Source organism: Macaca nemestrina, chromosome 1 (assembly GCF_043159975.1).
Source record: "Macaca nemestrina isolate mMacNem1 chromosome 1, mMacNem.hap1, whole genome shotgun sequence".
NCBI lineage: Eukaryota > Metazoa > Chordata > Mammalia > Primates > Cercopithecidae > Macaca > Macaca nemestrina.
This window is the reverse complement of record NC_092125.1, coordinates 229461636-229480051: the sequence shown is the minus strand read 5'-3', so window position 1 is coordinate 229480051 and position 18416 is coordinate 229461636. Positions and strand designations below refer to the sequence as shown.

Here is an 18416-nt window from a genome sequence, read left to right as displayed (position 1 = left end):
AAAAAATAATGCTGATGGTGTGATGGTGATGGTGGTGGTGGTGACGATGGTGACTCTGATGGTGATGGTTGTGATGGTGGTGGTGGTCATGGTTGTAGTAATGGTGGTCGTAATGATGGTGATGGTGGTGACAGTGATAGTGATGATGATGGTGGTTGTGATGGTGAGGAGGTTGTGATGGTGATGGTCATGGTGGTGGTGATAATGATGGTGGTGGTGGTGACAATGATAATGGTGATGGTGGTGATGGTGGTGATGGTCATGGTTGTAATGATGGTGGTCATAATGATGGTGATGGTGGTGATAGTGATAGTGATGATAATGGTGGTTGTGATGGTGATGAGGTTGTGATGGTGATGGTCATGGTGGTGGTGACAATGATAATGGTGGTGGTGGTGGTGGTGATGGTGGTGATGGTGATTGTAGTGGTGGTGGTGGTGATGGTGGTGGTGATGACGGTGGTGTTGATTGTGGTGGTGATGATGGTGGTGATGCTGGTAGTGATGGTGATGATGGTGGTGATGAGGAGGGTGATGATAATGGAGATAATGATGATGGTGATGGTAATGATGGTGATGACTTTTTATTGGCACATAATGTTTGTACATATTTTGAAGGTATGTGTGATATTTTGATTCATGTATATAATGCATAATGATCAAATCAGGGTAATTGGAATATCCATTTGCTTGACCATTTATCTTTTCTTCATGTTGGAAACTTTCCAGTGCTTTTCTTTTAGCTATTTAAAAATGTACAGTAAATTATTGTTGATTATAGTCACCCTATTCTACTATTAAACATGCCTATTAACCAACCTCTTGAGGACTTTTATAGAATGATCACAGCTCTCCCCTCTAGACAGAAGCACAACCCTGAAAGATGCATTATCTAGCCATCTTAGAATTAGAGGTGAACCCATCACTCCCACAGCCCAATGTGATTTACAAGCCCCCGCCTCTGGTGTCTACCTCATGGATCAGAGCTTTGGAGGCAGAGAAAGGGATGCAAACTCAGCATCCTTCATGGGAAACATGCATTTTTCTTTCTCACAAATTCTGATATTATCAAGTTTAGGGGCCTGAGAAAAACAAGATACAAATTATCTTCTTGAGTTGTTGGTGCCCATGAGTGTAGAAGATTGTATGACTTGTATGTGCAGTGTCCCCTGTCCTCCTTGTGTGAGGTCTATGCTTCCTTACTCCCCACCCAACATCAGCCTGGCCCTGTGACTTGCTTTGCCAATGAAATGTGAGTGGAGGTGACATATGCCCCTTCCCAGGAGAGGCCGCAAGGGCTATGGCACGAATCTGCCATGATTCCTTGCCCTGTGCTATGTGACTGGGATGTCCCTGGTAAGAGCAGCTCCTTCAGGTTGGGTCACAGGATGAAGACAGTATGGAGCAGGGCAAATGCCAGCTGTTGGAATTTGTGAGCATGAACAAGAAATCAACCTTTGTTGAGTTAAGCCAACTCTTGGGGTTGTTTGTTGTTGCAATATAATCTAGTGTGAGCTGGCTGATGTGGTTTATGAATTGACCTGGAAGAGGCATCAGTAGCCCAGGCTCAAAGCTGGTGTCCAGCTTTGCCACTTCTGCATGGAGCTGATGGTCTCCAGACCCTGGTCGGCTGCTCCCAGGTCAGACCTCCAGCTCTACCTGCTTGCACATCATCCATTTTGGGAGCTCCTCTTCCCAGGCCCTGATTGTTCCCAATGACCCTCACTCACTAGCACTTTCTTTACCCTCTTAAGGCTCAGTCAACACGATGAGTGCATGTTCTTACCTCCTGTACTCAGGGCTCAGTCAGCAAGATGAGTATATACTCTCACTTCCCCTACTTAAGACTCAGTCAACAAGATGAGTACATACTCTCACCCCTCTACTCAGGACTCAGTCAACAAGATGAGTACATACTCCCACCTCCTCTACTCAGGGCTTAGTCAACAAGATGAGTGCAGCTCTCACCTCCCATACTCAGGGCTCAGTCAACAAGATGAGTGCAGCTCTCACCCCCTTTACTCAGGGCTCAGTCAACAAGATGCGTACATACTCTTACCTCCTCTACTCAGGCCTCAGTCAACAAGATGAGTGCAGCTCTCATCCCCTTTACTCAGGGCTCAGTCAACAAGGTGAGTACATACTGTCACCTCCTCTACTCAGGGCTCAGTCAACAAGATGAGTGCAGCTCTCACCCCCTTTACTCAGGGCTCAGTCAACAAGGTGAGTACATACTGTCACCTCCTCTACTCAGGGCTCAGTCAACAAGATGAGTGCAGCTCTCACCTCCCATACTCAGGGCTCAGTCAACAAGACGAGTACACACTCTCACTTCCTCTCCTCAGGACTCAGTCAACAAGATGAGTACATACTCCCATCTCCTTTACTCAAGGCTCAGTCAACGAGATGAGTGCGTACACACACCTCTCCTACGAGTGGAACCAGACCTTCAGGGCTAGTGATGTTATCTCTCAATGTTACGTGAAACCAAGTGCCTGACTCTCTCATGTCCCCAATTCCCCCTTCCCTTAAATCCAAACTATTTATCTCAAGTCCCATCCTGAGGACTGTGTGAATTTCTGCATTTACTCCTCTTGTCCCCCATGCAAGGCCCAGAATCCTCTATAATATGAGGAAGGAAGGTCCTATTTCCTAAGTCTCTTTCTAAGTTAGTCAGAGGGTCCCAGTTCTTCCTCTTGCTCCTCTGGCCACTATGGCCTCCCCCTCTGGCTGCCCCACAGTAGAGACACCCCTTCCATCACTCCTCCAGACACCTGCAGCACAAGCCTGAGCTCCGTGGAGGTTTTCTAAAAGGGGACAGAGCTGCAACATTGAAACCTGAGATTCTTGTCCCAGTCACAGTTATGAGAAAGCATAAGGGCTTCACTGGTCACCTTAGCCCCCTGGCCCTCCCCTTTGGGGCTTCCCTGGTGTGGACCCCACTCTTGGACTCCCCTCTTCTCTCTAATTTGCCACTCCAGACCTTCCAATCCCAGCAATGCCAGGGAACTGCTTTCAAATCCTGTCACTTTACTTTGCAATTTAGATTAACCTTCTTTCTCTTCATCCCTTTCCATCTAAAGAGAAGAGGCAAACCTGTCGACACAGAAGATCCATAAAAGCCTTGAGATGAGAGTTTTTCTCCATCCTGGGCCAGATCAAATTCTTAGATGGCCTTCTTTCCTTCTGCACCAGGAGGCTATCACTTGCTCAGAGCAAGCCCAGGAATCCCCTCTTCCTCTCTCTGATGCACAGTACACTTTAACAGACAGTTCAGGTCTGGCATTCTCTCTTGCCCGGCCGCTGCTGGGCTGCAGGATGATTGTCCTGTGAGTCGTTTTGTTGGTGGGAGTACAACTCCTTGGCTCCCACCTCTGCCCCAAGGCTTGGTCTCTGCCTTGCACTCAGCTGGTACATGTAGTGCAGCTGTGTGCAGCCTCACCCAGGAAACAACTCAGGTGCCAGGGGGAGGAAACCCCAAATCTTCAGCATATAACCTCCCTGAGAAGGAAAAGCGACTTTGTGTCATTCCCCCTGCCCCCGACAACCATGAGCTTCCTGCAAGTTTTATTGGGAGGGGGTAGCAAGGAAGATAGGAGAGTCAGGGAAGATACTCCTGTGAATGCTTTCAAGAAACTTATAATAATTTTAATCAGCATTTTCCCTTCCATTTAAAATCACAAACTTAGCTACTTAATCAAATGTCATGGTTAAGACACATTTACCTCCTTGGGAGAAAAATGAACAATGGCAGCTCAATTTGGCTTTGGATGGGTTTTAAAAATAGTCAAGTCTGTGAAGGCCATTACATAAATGGCCTCAGAGAGCTTCAAAGAGGACCTCCTGCGGGGGCCTGCTGGCTCCTTTGTTGGGAAAATAGGGGAGGGGACTAGGTGAGGAGACCACAGGGGTTCCCCAGGGTTCCAGGCTGTGGACTTTCCCCAGCAGGGAGAAGGGGCCAGAATTAGCAGGGTGACCAGAAGAACTTTCAACAGCATGGACATCTGAACAGTTCCCTTTTGTATCTGCTGAAGCTGGGAGGTGTGTGTGTGTGTGTGTGTGTGTCTGTGTGTGTGTGTGTGTTGAGTGGGAGTGACATACACACAGCTTCCCAATCCCCAAGGGAAGAAAACTGAACCAGTCAGAAATATGAGAGCCATCAAAGTATAGAAAGCCAGTTCTAGAAATGCTGAAATACAAGTTAAGGTTTTTTTGTTTTGCAGTCTGTAAAAAAGACAATGATATTGTCATCGAAATAATAATAGGCCAGTCGCGGTGGCTCAGTCCTATAATCCCAGCACTTTGGGAGGCCAAGGTGGGTGGATCACCTGAGGTCAGGAGTTTTAGACCTGGCTGACCAACATGGTGAAACCCCGTCTCTATTAAAAATGCAAAAATTAGCCGGGCGTCGTGGTGCATGCCTGTAATCCCAGCTACTCAGGAGGCTGAGACAGGAGAATCGCTTGAACCTGGGAGGCAGAGGTTACAGTGAGCTGAGATCACGTCATTGCACTCCAGCCCAGATGACAGAGCGAGACTCCATCTCAAAAAAAAAAAGTAATAATAATAAATAAGAATAATAGGCGGATTGCTCTTTTTGGAGAGAGGTGGACCTGAGTTACACTAGAGAAAAAGGAAATCAATGTACCCTAGTCCCAAAGCATGATTTTGAGCCTGGGTGGGGGCAGAGGGCATCCTCCCTCCCCATAGACTGAAGAGGCCCTCACTCACTGAGGCAGCAGCTGTGGTCTTTAGGTTCTGACTTCGCCTGGAGACTTCTGCAGAGCTTGTTCCCATATCGGTTTTCAGGAAACACTTCCTTCTATTATTCTCTTTGCCCGGAGATTCCCAGGGTACTTGGATAGAATTCAAAGGGTCTTTCAACTCAGATGGGGAAAATTGGCATCTTTATTTAACCCTAACTGAAACCTGGCATTTCCTTTCATTATAAATGGAGGTGGCAGAGCACGGTGCCTCTGACCGTCAAACATAGAAACCACAGGCATTTTCATATCACATTGCCATGGCTGCAGATACCTCAGAATATTATTGCTGCATATCTGGACTTCAAAAGGAAGGTAATTTAAGATCAGTCAATTGCTTACTAAGTGTATTAATAAAAAATATGTACGGCTATGTCAGAAATTTGTTTTTATTAGTCTTTTGATAATGTATTTGCATATAATTGGTTTCCTAATAATCCTGGGCTTTTTCAACTATGCCTTTAGAAGGCATTCTGAGAGAGGTTAGCAGGTGTCCACAAGGCTGCCCAAGGGGTTCCTGGAGCCGACACGGTCCGGTCCGGAGTCCCTCCCTGCCCTCCTGGCCCCTCCTCTGCGAAGCGGGCCTCCTCCAGGTCCAGTCGGGTTGCAGGAAAGGCCTCCCTGGTGCAGCACCGCCACCTCATCCCGCTAGGTGGCAGCACTGCGGGCGCCTCCTTCCCCGCCCGCCGCCATGGGCCCCGCTGGTTCCAGGACCTCCCTGTCTCCTCCGACTGTTAATGGGATCCGCTCCCTCACACCCCTCAGGGAGAGGTTCTAGGGGACGATGACCCAGGGGCGGCCCGGCAGGGAAACTGCTGAGTCACCCTGCTGCCTCTCTGATCCTCTGGCCGGCTCACAGATGACCGTAGCCACACCGTGCGTGAGGCCTCATAGGGCCCTGCCAACACCTCCCCGGGCAGGGGCTGTGGGCCCCACATCTTACAGAAGAGGAGACCGAGGGTCCGAGAGGCTAGACAACTCGGCCAGGACCCCGACTCAGCAAGCGCTGGCCCCTGGTCTACCCATGGCAAGGCTGGCACTCCTGCCACCACACCTCCCTGCCTCTGGCCCTCTCCTGGGAGTCTTTGTGGGGAAGTCACTGTCTTCGTCCTCCTGCCTGGGCAGAGTCCAATCCTGTGCCTGGCTCCTCAAGACCCTTGGCAAAGATCCTGGAGGCCTGGGGGTGAAAGGGCTGCTTGGGGGACTTAAGCCCCAAGCTATGGTTCTCCTGGGAGACTAAGCCCCAAGTCATGGTCCTTCTGGGAGACTGAGCCCCAAGCCATGGTCCTCCAGGCTCTGCCCCTCCACCCCCTCACTGGTTGCCCCTCCCAGGGAGGCCTCACCTGTGAAGTGCTTCCCGCCCCCGCCCCCCACCTCCCTCCCACGGCTCTCGCATGGCCTGGGGAGATTCCAGAGCTGGCCTGGGTCAAGCACCTGCACAGAGCGCAGAGCGAAGACTCGGTTTGGTATCCCCTGCCCCTTGCACCTTTCCCAGATGAAGGGTGGCACCAGCGTCCTTTCCAAGGTCCGGATTCAGCACTGCCCTCAGCCTATAGAGGATTAAAAGCAGGGCTTTGTCGTGGTTTCTCAAAGCGTCAGCGGGTCTGTGGAGGATTCCGCCCCATGTCACTTCTCTCAGGGAAAGGTTCCCACCCAGTGTCTGTCCTCCTTTAAGTGCCCCCCCCTTTTGTGTGTGTGTGTGTTTGTTTTTGTTTTTGTTTTTTTGCAAATACAGACTAACCAGGTAGGCACAGAGGAGTCCTGGCATGGGGAATGAGCAGTGAAACGCCGGTGGAGAGTCTGGGAGGCCCAGATTCCCTGGAACTTTCCAGTGACTCCTCCGGAGCAAGGGCCTGACCAGGCAGCAGCTGCGCTGGGCGATGAGAGACCGTTGGGTAATCAGGGGCATAGGACTGGGCTTCGCTGGGTTCCGGGCAGAAGCGCTGAAGCTCCGACCCGGAACGCGGTGACTTCATCAACGCAGAAGCCCGCGCAGCCGAGCAGAGGAGTCCCTCGCAGGGGACCCTCGGACAGACGCTCCTGCGCGGCCCGCGTGGCGCAGCTCCGCCCCAGGAAACTTTTCGCACAGCCCCTGCTCCATGCGCCCCTACCCAGTTCTTCCTCGGTGCCGCCCCCTCCCCAAAGTAGCTCTCCGGGTCCACTGGGCGCCCCCGTAACCGGGTCGGAACCTCGAACGGCTTCGCATGCCATCCGGTTACCCTGGCAACACCATCCGGCGGCGCCCGGCGGTCCAATCGGAGCCTGCGGCCTCTCTCGAGCCTTTCGCAAGGTGGGGACCGGGACGCAACCGGGAATGGGGAAGGGGGCTGAAGAAGCCCCCGCCTGCGCTGTCGCCCTCGCTGGGCACAGCCCTCCGACGCCCCCGCCCCGCGGCGACCCCGGCCCCCGCAAGGTGGGACGGCGAGCATGAGCCGGGGCCGGGTCGGGGACTCGAGCTCCCGTTCGAGGGGCGGGGAAGGCGGGTGACGTGAGCCGGGCCGGGCGGGCGGAGTTGGGACCCGCTCCGGGAGGCGGGGGCGAGCGCGCTGAGAGGCAGACGCGAAGAGCGAGGCGGCCGAGCAGCGCGGGCGGCTCTGCGGCGGGCGCGGTGGGCGCGGGCGGCGGGGCCCCGGGATCCCCGCGCGCCTCCTCCGCGCGGCGCCGCCGCCGCGCGTCCCCACGCCCCGCGCTCCACGGCGCCCTCGCCCCGCGCGCCTCCCGTGCCAGCCTCCTGCTAGCCTCCGGGCCGCGACCGTCTGCAGAGCGAGCGCTCAGACGGAGCCCCCGGGCAACTTGAGTGGCGCCGATCGGCGGCGGAGCCTCTGGCAGAGCCCCCCGACCCGGCAACGCGGGGGGGACCCGCGTCCGCCCGCGTCGCGGCGCCCCAAACCCTAATCAGCGCCGCCCCATCGGCGTGGAGCTCCGACTGGAGGCAAGAGCCGCGCGCCGGGAGACACGCACCGTGAGCGGCAGCGCCGCCGGCCTCCCTCTTCACCGCCCCGGAGGGCGAAGCCGCGGCTCCCCAGCCCCCTGACTGCGCGGCGACAGCGCCGGAACACGCCCCGCCTCTCCGCCGCCTTCGCTGTGCCGCCCGCGGAGGGGGCCGCGAGCCCCGCGCCCCGGCCGAAGGATGTGCGCCCCCGCGGGCCGCCCCGCCTGAGCCATGCGCCCCAACGGCGGCGGCGCGCCGGCCGGCATGGAGTCCCGCGCGGCCGCGCTCTGACTCGCTGTGCGCCCCGCGGCCGGCGGGCGGCGGGAGGCGGCGGACCGAGAGCCGGAGACCGGCGCCGCGGGACGGAAGCGAGCGGGCGCGGGCGCCGCGCAGATGGCCCGGGCGAGCCAGGTCTGAGGCCCCGCTCCCCGAAACGTGACCATGTGGATTCAACAGCTTTTAGGACTCAGGTGAGCGACCCGGCCGGCGCCGGGTGCGTTTGGGCGCGTGGGTGCCGGGCTGGGCGGAAGCGGCGCTTTCCTCTCTGTTGCAAATCAAGGGACCCCTCTTTGCTTCCCGCAAGCGGGCAACGGGGTGCACCGGGAACCGGATAGGGGCGCCCGCCCTGATCCCGGAGCCTGGAGCGCCGCGGCCCCGGCGGGGAGCGGCCGGGTCTCCAGGGCTCCGCGCGTCCGGGGTCCGGGCAGCGGCGCCCGCCCCAGCAACCCTGGCAGTGGGGCCGGCCGGGCGCGCCCGCAGCTCCAGGCGCCAGCAGCGCAGTGTCCTGGCCGGCTGCCCCGGCGCGCCTCCTCCCCGGGGCCCGGGGCGAGGCGCGGGCTGCTGGCGCGGCGGGCGCGGGGGCCGGGGCTGCTGGGGAAAGCTAAAGCTCCAGGCTCCCAGCGAGAGCTTCGCAGGCGGAGTTGGAGGAAACCAGAGGCGAACAGCCACTCCGCCCGCCCTTCTTTCTCGGGGCCCCGGGGCTGAGCAGGGGCCTCTTAGGCTTCCAGCTGCCGACCCAGCTGTTTGCGGGTGACCTCCGGGCCCGACGGACGCCCACAGCTGGCTGGCAGCTGGGGAGGGAGAGCTGGGGCTCTTGGGGAGCGCCGGCGGCCACCCCTCTGTAAACACACACGCATACACGCCCGCCGGCGCCCCCGGGGCTTGTCTGTGTCTGGGACTCCAGGGCCAGGTGGAACAGGGGGTTCGAGCCTAGAGCCCGCGGTGGGGGTGTCCAGAAAGACCCTTCTCGGCAAACTTTGCCAGCCCGCCGGGGTTCTTGGGCTTCTCCGGCTTCAGCCTAGGGTGGCCCAGGGCCCACCAGAGCACAGCTGTCCTTTTTGCTGGGCAGGCTGCCTCTGAGCCCTCGCCCTCCTGCCGGGCATTCACGGAGCTCGTGTCTTTGGGTCCCGGGTTGGAACCGCGAGCGGGGAGGACAGAGGTGGAGGCGGAGAGCAACGTGCGGTTCTCGAGTTTGTCCACTGGGATGCACTGCGCTCCCGCGTTGGGGACGAAAAGGCCAGTAGTTGTTAGCCGGCTGCTTGAGCCGCCCCCACTCCTGGATAAAGCTGCGCGGGGAGTGAGGCGAAGGGAGGGAGGATCTAGTGCGTGTCCTGATTTTGAGAAATCGGAAGGGGACGGGGACGACAAGTGTTTTCTAGCGACCCTTGATTTATGAGCCGATTCTGCACCCAGAGGTGAATCCTGTGTAACACATCTAGTGAACATTGTTAGATGTTATTATTAGCTTCCCTTCTCGCAGTGGCCGATCTTGCTGTGGGCTTCAAAGGTTAATCATGGAACCGATTGTGTTGGGTGTTGGATATTGGCCTGGCCTGAATCGATAAGTGTGCTTGGGCTAGATAAGGTTTAGGCTTGGACTGTTTTGGGATGTCGGCAAAATGGAGCGAGGACAGCTTTGCAGGAATGACCCTGATCCAGGTGCCCTGCAGGCCTGCCATCCCCTGCTCTGCCCCGGACTGTCCCAGGTCTCAGCAAGACCTCCGAGGCCTTGTGAATGACCAGACGGGTCCCCACCCTGGCCAGTGGCTGGTCTTCAGCTCTGACCTGCTTCCTGAGCTGCCATCTGCCACTTGATTCCTGATGGCAACTTATTTGAACAGACATTTTTTTTTTATTGCTAAGTTGCTAGATTAAAAGATGAGTACATTTTGGTAAAGGGAGAGGAGAGCAAATATCTTGGAAAGAAACCTCTCTTTTGGTTTGAAATTTACTAAAACAGTTCCTATCAAGCATCCTCCAGCCGGATCTTGGGATTTTGCTTTAGGAAACAGTTCTGTTGGTTCTTTTGAAGTTTGACCTTTTGTTTTTCCCCCTTCGATGTTAGCACAGGAGATTTTCTGTAAGTGTGCCTTTAAGGATGAGCTGTCACCTATTTGGGATCCTGATGGGAGAGCTGTCTTGTTACTGCTGTCTCCTGGCCAGAGAAGGAGGCCTGTGCCCAGAGGGTCTGGGTGGTTTCGCATCACAATGGGCACCTGGGGACTCAGAGCCAAAGGGTTGCAAGTTCAAGGTCTGGAAATGGACTTTTTCTTTCAAGACAGCCCTTCATCTTTGCTTGCAAGCCACTCCATGGCTCCCCAGGTGAGCACTGGGTGTCTTGCTGCCAAGCTTGGAGCCTGGTTAGGACAGGTATACACTGAGCCTCCAGCTGGGGTGGCAGAAGGCCTGGCCTGCACCATGGGAGAGATGCAGTCTAACTTGCTGGGCGGGGGGTGGGGGTTGGGTGGGCTTTCTTAGCTCTGGCCCCTGAGGCGAAGTCTGGGCTTGGTTATTTACTTCTGCGTTGGAACTGAGCTGTATGTGGAGCTCTTTTCCCCCCCCAAGAGGGAGAAGCAGATTGAGACTTATTGAACTGCTTTTGTGTCTTTTGCAGTGGTGTTTAATAGTTGTAGCAAAGCTCCAAAGATACTTTCCATCAGCTCAGAGAGAGGGAGCCATGGAAGGAGACCCAGTGGCTTGACAAGCCCTGCCGGAGCTCACCTGTGAGGGGGGTGCGTACTCAGCAAGCAGCCCAGAGTTTAGAGTTGGCTTCCTGGTTGTGAGTCGCTTCCCAGGCTGCAGACCTCAGATGCTGTGGCTTCCTCAGGAGCTCTGAGCCTTCACCGAATACGTTTGCTGGGTTGTGCTCAGGACTGTGATCGGTAGCGGAGTGCCACGAGCTCATTCCCAGCCCATGTCCCTGCGGCCATCCCATCTGTTCTCCCGCTCTAAGGTTCTGGGGCCCCTTTTGTTTGGGAGGCCCTGGGTGTGTGTGATGACATAATTCACAGTTCCCCAAGCCCTCTCAGTGCGCGCTGTACCATGTCTGGGCCTCATGGCAGGGATCCATTGGCTTGGCTGTCACCGTCCTCGCTGTAGAGCCCCTCGGCAGCTGGGACTGTGCAGCCCAGCTTTGGCGGATGAAGTCAAATGTTCCGTCCACAAACATTGCGCTCCCGGTGAATCCTGGCTCGCGCCGATTTCCAGCTGCTGCTACTAAATTGATTGCAACTGGAATCCATCTAGTGTCAGTGGCTGTGCTACTCCTCGGGGACGATCATGCTTGACTAAATTGCAAATTTAACAGGCAGCTCAAATCTTTGGGCAACATTGGTACATACCCCCCTTTCACGCTCACCCCTACCTTGGGGATCCACTGTCCAAGTGGAGGAGCTGATGGCAGACTCCTCCCGGTCTGTCCCTGTTGTTTATTTACTTTGATCACCTGCTTCCTTTTCTTCCATGCGTTGGAGAGGGGAGCAGGGCAACACAGCTCAGGAATGGAGACAGCCCCATGCCTGCCGGAGGCAGCTGTCTCTGGGTCCCTGGAGGCAGAGCAGCGCCAGCTTCCCCAAGGCATGCATCTGTGTCTTTCTAGCAGCGGGGGTTGGGGGGAGGGGGGTCGCTGGAGGTGCTTCTGGACCCCAACCCTGTCTCCACTTCCACAGCCGCAGTCCCTCTGGCCCGCACACAAACAGGGTGTCTGGCAGGTGGGGCCCTGCTTGTCCCTGGGTTCTGCATTTCCCTGAGCTTTTTGTGGGAAAGCCACAGGGTGCCTGGAGCGTGACCCTGGGTTACAATGAAGTAGGTAAACATAAAACCCTGACTGGAATGCAAACAGCTGAGCCTTCAAGAGCCCAGGGGCTCCTCTCTGGGGTTATGTAAGAGTCATCTGTTTTAAATACGTAGTTGCCAAGTTTTCTTCAAAGGGTTACAAGTCAGTAGAGACCAAATTGATGTAAAGATTAACTTGGAAAGCCAAATATATCCTTGATCTAGATTTTATGTTTGAAGTCTGGCTTGAGAGGGTTTCTCCTGCCTGGTGCCAATCAGACACAAGGAGGACACGGGGCAGGGGCTTTCTGGGGCTAGAACAGGGAAACGTGGACGGTCGACTCCGTTCTTTCTTCCTCTGAGACCCCTTCCAGGAATTGAAAGGGGCTGGTGAGTCATGAGGCCTTGGAGTAGGGAGTGGTGCTGGTTACATAACTCAGATTAACTCTTAGTTAATCTGCCTTGAATAGAGAGTCAGGCTGGAGGGTGTCCACATCCGATCTCTGGTGGCCCTTAGGGGGTGTCTCCAAGTACCTCCACCTTGGAGCTGGGATAAGATCAGGCACCAGGAGGAGAGAGGGGTACTGGCTACTCCTGGGTCCATCCCAAAAGGTTACTTACTATATGATGATTTCATAGCATTGAAATTGAGGTGGGAGGTGGGACTCGACTCTGGAGGTGGGACTCAGACTGTGGACCAAATTGAGGACTAACTAAAGCAGGGACAGGATGGAAGCACCATTCCGTAAGACATGCCCATCAGTGTGCCATGTCAGTTTACCACTGCCAGTGCAACACCCAGGAGTTACTGCCCTTTCCATGGCGATGACCTGATGACCCAAAATCACTACCCATTCCCTAGAAATTTCGACATAAACCGCCCCTTAATCTCCATGGAATTAAAAGTAGGTATAAATACAACTGCAAAGCTGCCCTGAGCTGCCACTCTCAGCACACTGCCTATGGGGCAGCCTTGCTCTGCAGGGGCAGTCCCCGAGCTGTCACATTGCCGGCCTGGTAACACCACCAGAGCTGGAACACCTCCTCAGTAAAGCTGTTTTTCTTCTATCACTGGCTTGCTCTTGAATTCTTTCCTAGGCAAAGCCAAAAACCCTCATGGTCTAAGCCCCACTTTGGAGCATGCCTGCCCTGCATCAAAATGACAAAATTATAGACATGGTACAATACTCGTAGTAGTTGTCAGGGGTCAAAGAAGGGGTGGGGAACAGAAGCAAAGAGGGTGTGGTTACAAACGGGTAACATCAGGTCTCCTTGTTATGATGGAAACGTTGTCTATCTTGACGATATCCATGTCATAATCCTGTTATATTACTGTACTGTCATTTTGCAAATGTTACCACTGGGGGAATCTTGGTGAGGGGTACACAGGATCTCTCAGTATTGTGTCTTACAATGCCTGTAATTCCACAGTTAAAATAAAAGGTTTGATTAAAAGAAACAAACTAACATTCTCTACTAATCTGTCAGAGATTAGTGCCTAACTGATCCGACTGGTGAGCGTGCGCACACGTGTGTGTATGTGAGTATTTCGCTTTTTTAGGGGTCATATATTTCTATTTAACAGCAGTCAAAGGTGATGTGGAAATGGGGAAATGGGTGAAAAAGATTGCTTTACAGAACTTGCTCGGTCGTGTCTCTGCCACACATTTTAGAACAAAAAATTCAGCAGCATATGAACGTGTGGTGTTGCTAATGTTACGAGATCCATCATCGGTGACAGTAATAAATGACTTCGTGCATAATTATTGGATAAGAAGATCTGTCCACATCTTTACATCAATTAGGTCAGCTCTGAAAACAGAGCAGCTTTTGGGGGTCAGCCTCACTTTTCTACCCTGGCTTATAGGCTTCAAAACCATACTCTGAGGGTTTTAAGTCAAACACAAAAACAGCTGGTTTCCTGTTTCTAGATCAGGGAAACACGAGCCTCAAGTTTGAGAAGGCAGACATTGGTTTGTGGCTTTGCTGTTATCACCTCACTTGGGGCTTTATGATAAAAGAACCAGGGTGTGGGGGGTGCTCTCTCAGGGCTTATTGAATGAAACTGGGAGATACAATGGGAAGCTCTGTCTCAGATTTGGCTGTGAACTTCTGAGATCTCACGACCTACACCCGATACTCTTTCTCTCTCCTTTCACATCCAGATGGGAGGTGCTGGAACTAATACTATAATACTGCTAGCCCTTTTCCTAACCCAGGCTTTGTGCTAAGTGATCCAACTGTGCTAAACTGTCCAGCCATTCTGCATTGTCCCACTCCACCCTCATAATCCTCATGGTGGCCCTGCAAGGCAGGTATTATTGTTCCCATTCACACAGGAGAAAACTGGAGCACAGAGAGGTTAGGTAATTTGCTCAAGGTCACACAGCTAGCTCATGGGAGAGGTGGGATTTGAACCCAGGTTTCCAGGACTCAAAAGTCCATTCATGCTCCTTATGCTGACCTCTGTGGCTTTCTTGTCTTATACAAAATCTACTTCTTACTCACTTTATTAAGTTACAGATTGCCTTTTTGGGAAACACAAAACAAAATTTTAAAACAACAACAACAAAAAAATAAAGCAAGAAGGACCCAGCTGCTGCGATGCCAAGTCAGCACTTTATGGATTTAGCCGTGTGTTCAGCTGACTCTGAAATCACAAGTCTTTCTGGCACCCATGATTTTAAGTAAAAGGTTTATGGTCAAATAACAAATTATTTTGCAGCAAAGAATTAATGAAACGCCATGGGGAGATGAAAACCTATCTGTGACACAGATACTGCTCTTCAATCTATTTAATAATTAAAAATAAATATGTCACCAAATCCAAGGAGACCTCTATTGAGAGCTTTCTTGAAATTAAAAGCTGTGGAAATCAATGAATGATCACATTGAGAAAGTTGGGTTTAGCTTAAGAAGCCTGGTAAAAGGAATTACCCTTTATGTATATATTTGTGTGTGTGTGTGTGCGTGCACGTGTGTGTGTGCGTGCATTTTTTTGGAAGTACAATTCACATGCAATGAAATTTACCCATTTAAAGTGTCTGGTTCATTGATTTTTAGGATATTGGCTGAGTTGCACAACTATTGCCGTGGTCCAGTTTCAGCACGGTGGCCTCGCCCCTGATAAGATCCCTTTTGCTGTTTGTAGCAATCCCTGTTCCTGCCTCCAGCCTTTGACGACCACTCCTCTGGGCTCTGATGGATTTGCCCATCATTGCTATTCCTGTAAATGGAATCATCCGGTGTGTGGTCATTTTTGTCTGACTTCTTTAGTGTCATGTTCCGAGGTGTGTCTATGCCGTAGCTTGCCACTTCATTCCCTTTTTGTTCCTGAATGGTATCCCGATGTTTGGACATCCCACCGTTTGCTTGCCCATTCATCTGTTGATGCAGGGTTGGGTTGCTGGCATCTTGGGGCTGGGGGAACAGCGCTGCCATGAACTTCGTGTGCACGTGTCTTGGTGGATATTGTTTTCATTTCTGTTGCCTCCACTTGATACTTTATAACCACAGACGTCAGTGCTCGGTGGGGCCACGAGAAACCCCTTATGTGTTGTTAGATGGGTGCTGGGCTAGGTGCCCACAGTCCAGCTCTGGGGTGGGATTGCCTCCTTCCTTTTGTTCTAAAGAGAATTCCCTACACATAAGCCATTGTTGATTCGAACATTTCTCATTCAACAAGCATTTATTGAGCGCCGAGTGCATTCTGCCACGGGGATGTGTTTTGGTTCGATAGAGGAGAACAGGTTTTTCCACTCTGCCCTGGTATAAGGGGGAACATTTTGACTCATTAGAAGGACTCCTGTCTGGCCAGGTGCCTGGAGGTGGAGGGAAGAGGGTCAGTGGTCTCTCAAAGGACCCAGACTGTGCCTGCTCCCCTGCACGTGGAAAGTGTGGGCTTCAGGGGCCTTCCAGGGAATGTAAGGGAGGCAGCTGTGCTTCCTCCTTCCCAGGGGGGCAGTGGGGCCAGTTTGGGGAAACCATCCTCATGGAGTGAGGGCTGAAGGGCATCATTTTGTTTTTATTTTATTTATTTTTTTATGCTTTAAATAGATTGGGTCTTGCTATGTTACCCAGGCTGGTCTCGAATGCCTGAGCTCAAGCGATCATCCCGCCTCAGCCTCCCAGAGTGCTGAGATTCCAGGCATGAGCCTCTGCATCCAGCCAGGCATCATTTTTGATGGACAAGGCAGTGCCAGGGGTCGTAGGCACAGGACAGAGCTGTGGGAAGCACCCCAGAAAGCACGGGTCTTGGGTGCTGGATGCTGCCACTCACAGAAGGGGCAGCCCTCAAGCAGGCCATGGATTCCAGGAATCCCATGATGGGGATTGTTCGGCACCAGCCACAGACTTGGAAGAACCCGAATGCAGAAGAGGGAGAAGTGAAGGGAACATTTCCCATCCTGGGGTAAATGACAACAAACCCATGGCGCCCAGGCAGCTCAAATTTAGGCTGCAGGTGGGAGGAGGGTGGCCCCTGGAGGAGCTCCTGGTATCCCTCTTGTGCTAGCCCCGTGAGTGTGGATGAGGGTCTCGGCCCAACTGGCCCCAGAGGATCTTTGTAGTCAGCTGCTAAGTTGTTAGCTGGTGTTGGGGGCAGAGACTCCCCAGACCTAGGGGTGGGGAAAAGATCTGAACTCTGGCAACCGGTGTGGCCTCTTTGGTAGTTGCTTCTTCGAGCTCTGTGTAGAGAAGGATTCTGAGTCCTTCTGGGGATTTGGAGGGAGAAAAGTGCCTATAGACTGTTGGCCTTGTCTGCGTGGGACATGGGATGGAAGAAGGGTGGCTCTAGTGCTGTAGAACTGCCCTTTTTGGGAGGCCTGAGTGCGGGGCTTGCTCATAGCCACAGGTTCCTGTTCATAAACACCTTCACTGAGGCCTGTGTGGACAAAATATCAGTGAACAGTTGCATGACATTCACTGTGTGGCAGGTGCTGTTCTATGCCCGTGCCGTATCTTAACTCTTTCCTACATTGCTATGGTAGGAGCACTTTGAGGATCTCCTGTTTGTAGAGAAGGCACAGAGAACCTGAATGAATTTCCCCAGGCGACACAGCAAGTAAATAGCAGAGCCTGCACTCAAACCCAGGCACTCAGCTCCAGCATCTGGCCTCTGAACCGTTACATCCTGTTCTTCCTAGTCTAGAAGAACACATTGGATTGGATGTATTTAAGGAATACAGCATCCACCAGGCTGGGGCAGGCAGCCAAATATGGGATTTGAGCCCAGCATCCAGGGCCAATTTCCTTGCTGCCTGGCACCACACAGAACACACATGGATGTCCATGGTACAGAGGTGAAAAGGACATGCCTGGAACTTCATGGGTTCTGAGCCTGGTAGAGGGGACAATGGTGGTGCAGTTCCCAGGTGACAGCAGCAGCCTGTCCATGCAGTTGGGCCCAAGAGTCAGCCCTGCTTAGGCTGCAGCAGGGACTGCCTCCCACCAGCTGATCCCCACCATCAGCTGGGGGGCCCAGGTCATGCCCTTCTGCTGGGGGTGCATCCAGAGTGTCATCTTTACCCAGGTGAAGAAAAAATGGCCCCAGGAGAGAGCTGGCGATTTTGCTCATTTCCTGGGCTGCCCTTTGGTGGCATCTGCCTGGCTCTGATTTGCCTCTACTTGGAGCATCTGAATAACTCAGCGCCTCTACTCAGAGCATCTGAATGACTCGATGACAGAGTCGTGTAACCACCCTCCCAGGCTGACTAGAGCCCTGATCAGAGAGAAGTCAGCATCCCGCTGTGGATTCAATTTCCCGAATGGTTGCAAAGAGCCATCTTAGGCAAGGGTGAAGAAATCACCCACGGATGGTGCCGGTAGACTTCCTAGGCATGCAGCTACGATGTGTGTGTGTGTGTGTGTGTGTGTGTGTGTGTGTATATATTTTTTTTGAAAAGATTCAGTTACTAGGCAGGATCATTGTATTTTGTGTGTTAGCAAGGAACCTCTCCGAACCACGATGCCAGCCTTTGCGGTAGAAGCCTCCGCCCCAGGACCGGCTGAGGACTGTGCTCTCTGGCTTGGAAAGGAATGTGGTAAAATGTGAAAAAAAAGCCCCACGAGAGTCGGTTTTCAGTCGACGCCCCCACCCCCCTCTTTTTTGTCAAGAGAAAATTCAAGACCGTACCCAGATGCTGAAAAAAGCTGTGCTTCCTGCTGAGGGACACGGTGGCTTTCAGAAGGCAAGGATTCTTTAGGGAGCCAATTATGCGAGACAAGAGTAAGCATGTTTATTTTTATGACACTGCATTTCAAAATCCCAGAAAATGTTGATGGAATGGCCCCATTAGGCGCCCGGGTCTCCTGGATGCTGTGGCATTACACTGCGCAGGCTTCCAGGGGCATTTTGGGGACTCTTGATTAAGGCCCGGTACTGGGCTAATTTACTGGCCATTACTACCCTGGAGGGTCTCTTTGAGCACTCACAGCTCCAGGTTCCTTCTTCCTTCAGCATTTTTCGGGCTAATTTGATTCTCTGCACAGAAGCCTGATGCTCTGGGAAGACCTGAGCCGCTGCACTCACTCCAACGCCATCTGTTTCTCAGGCTCTCACCCCGATGGTCCCTGGGGAGTGCAGGACTGGGGTTTTGTGGCACCAGCCATGCAAGTGGTCCCCCGAGGGTCTGCTGGCCCCGGGTGAGAGCCGGGCAGCGTGACAGGTAT

General features: G+C 53.4%; 1 protein-coding gene and 1 long non-coding RNA gene across 3 annotated transcripts in view; one reads left to right on the top strand and one right to left on the bottom strand.

Annotated features, from left to right (window-relative positions):
- Nucleotides 1-5150: 5150 nt before the first annotated feature.
- On the bottom strand, nt 5151-6637 carry LOC105479835 (uncharacterized). The gene is made up of 3 exons (XR_986106.3): nt 6504-6637; nt 6197-6312; nt 5151-5939 (listed from the first exon to the last, which is right to left on the bottom strand). It is a non-coding gene; the product is annotated as an uncharacterized lncRNA (long non-coding RNA).
- A 203-nt stretch (nt 6638-6840) lies between these two features.
- Nucleotides 6841-18416, top strand: part of LOC105479825 (adherens junctions associated protein 1) — a 135990-nt gene continuing 124414 nt past the window's right edge. Inside the window, exon 1 of one of the 2 annotated variants that reach the window (XM_071067442.1) lies at nt 6841-7052. In XM_071067442.1, coding sequence (XP_070923543.1) covers nt 6967-7052 — 86 coding nt within the window. In that variant the 5' untranslated portion in view covers nt 6841-6966. Of the gene's footprint in view, nt 7053-7421; nt 8165-18416 lie in introns of those variants that run through there. The other variant, XM_011738158.2, reaches the window with a different exon arrangement.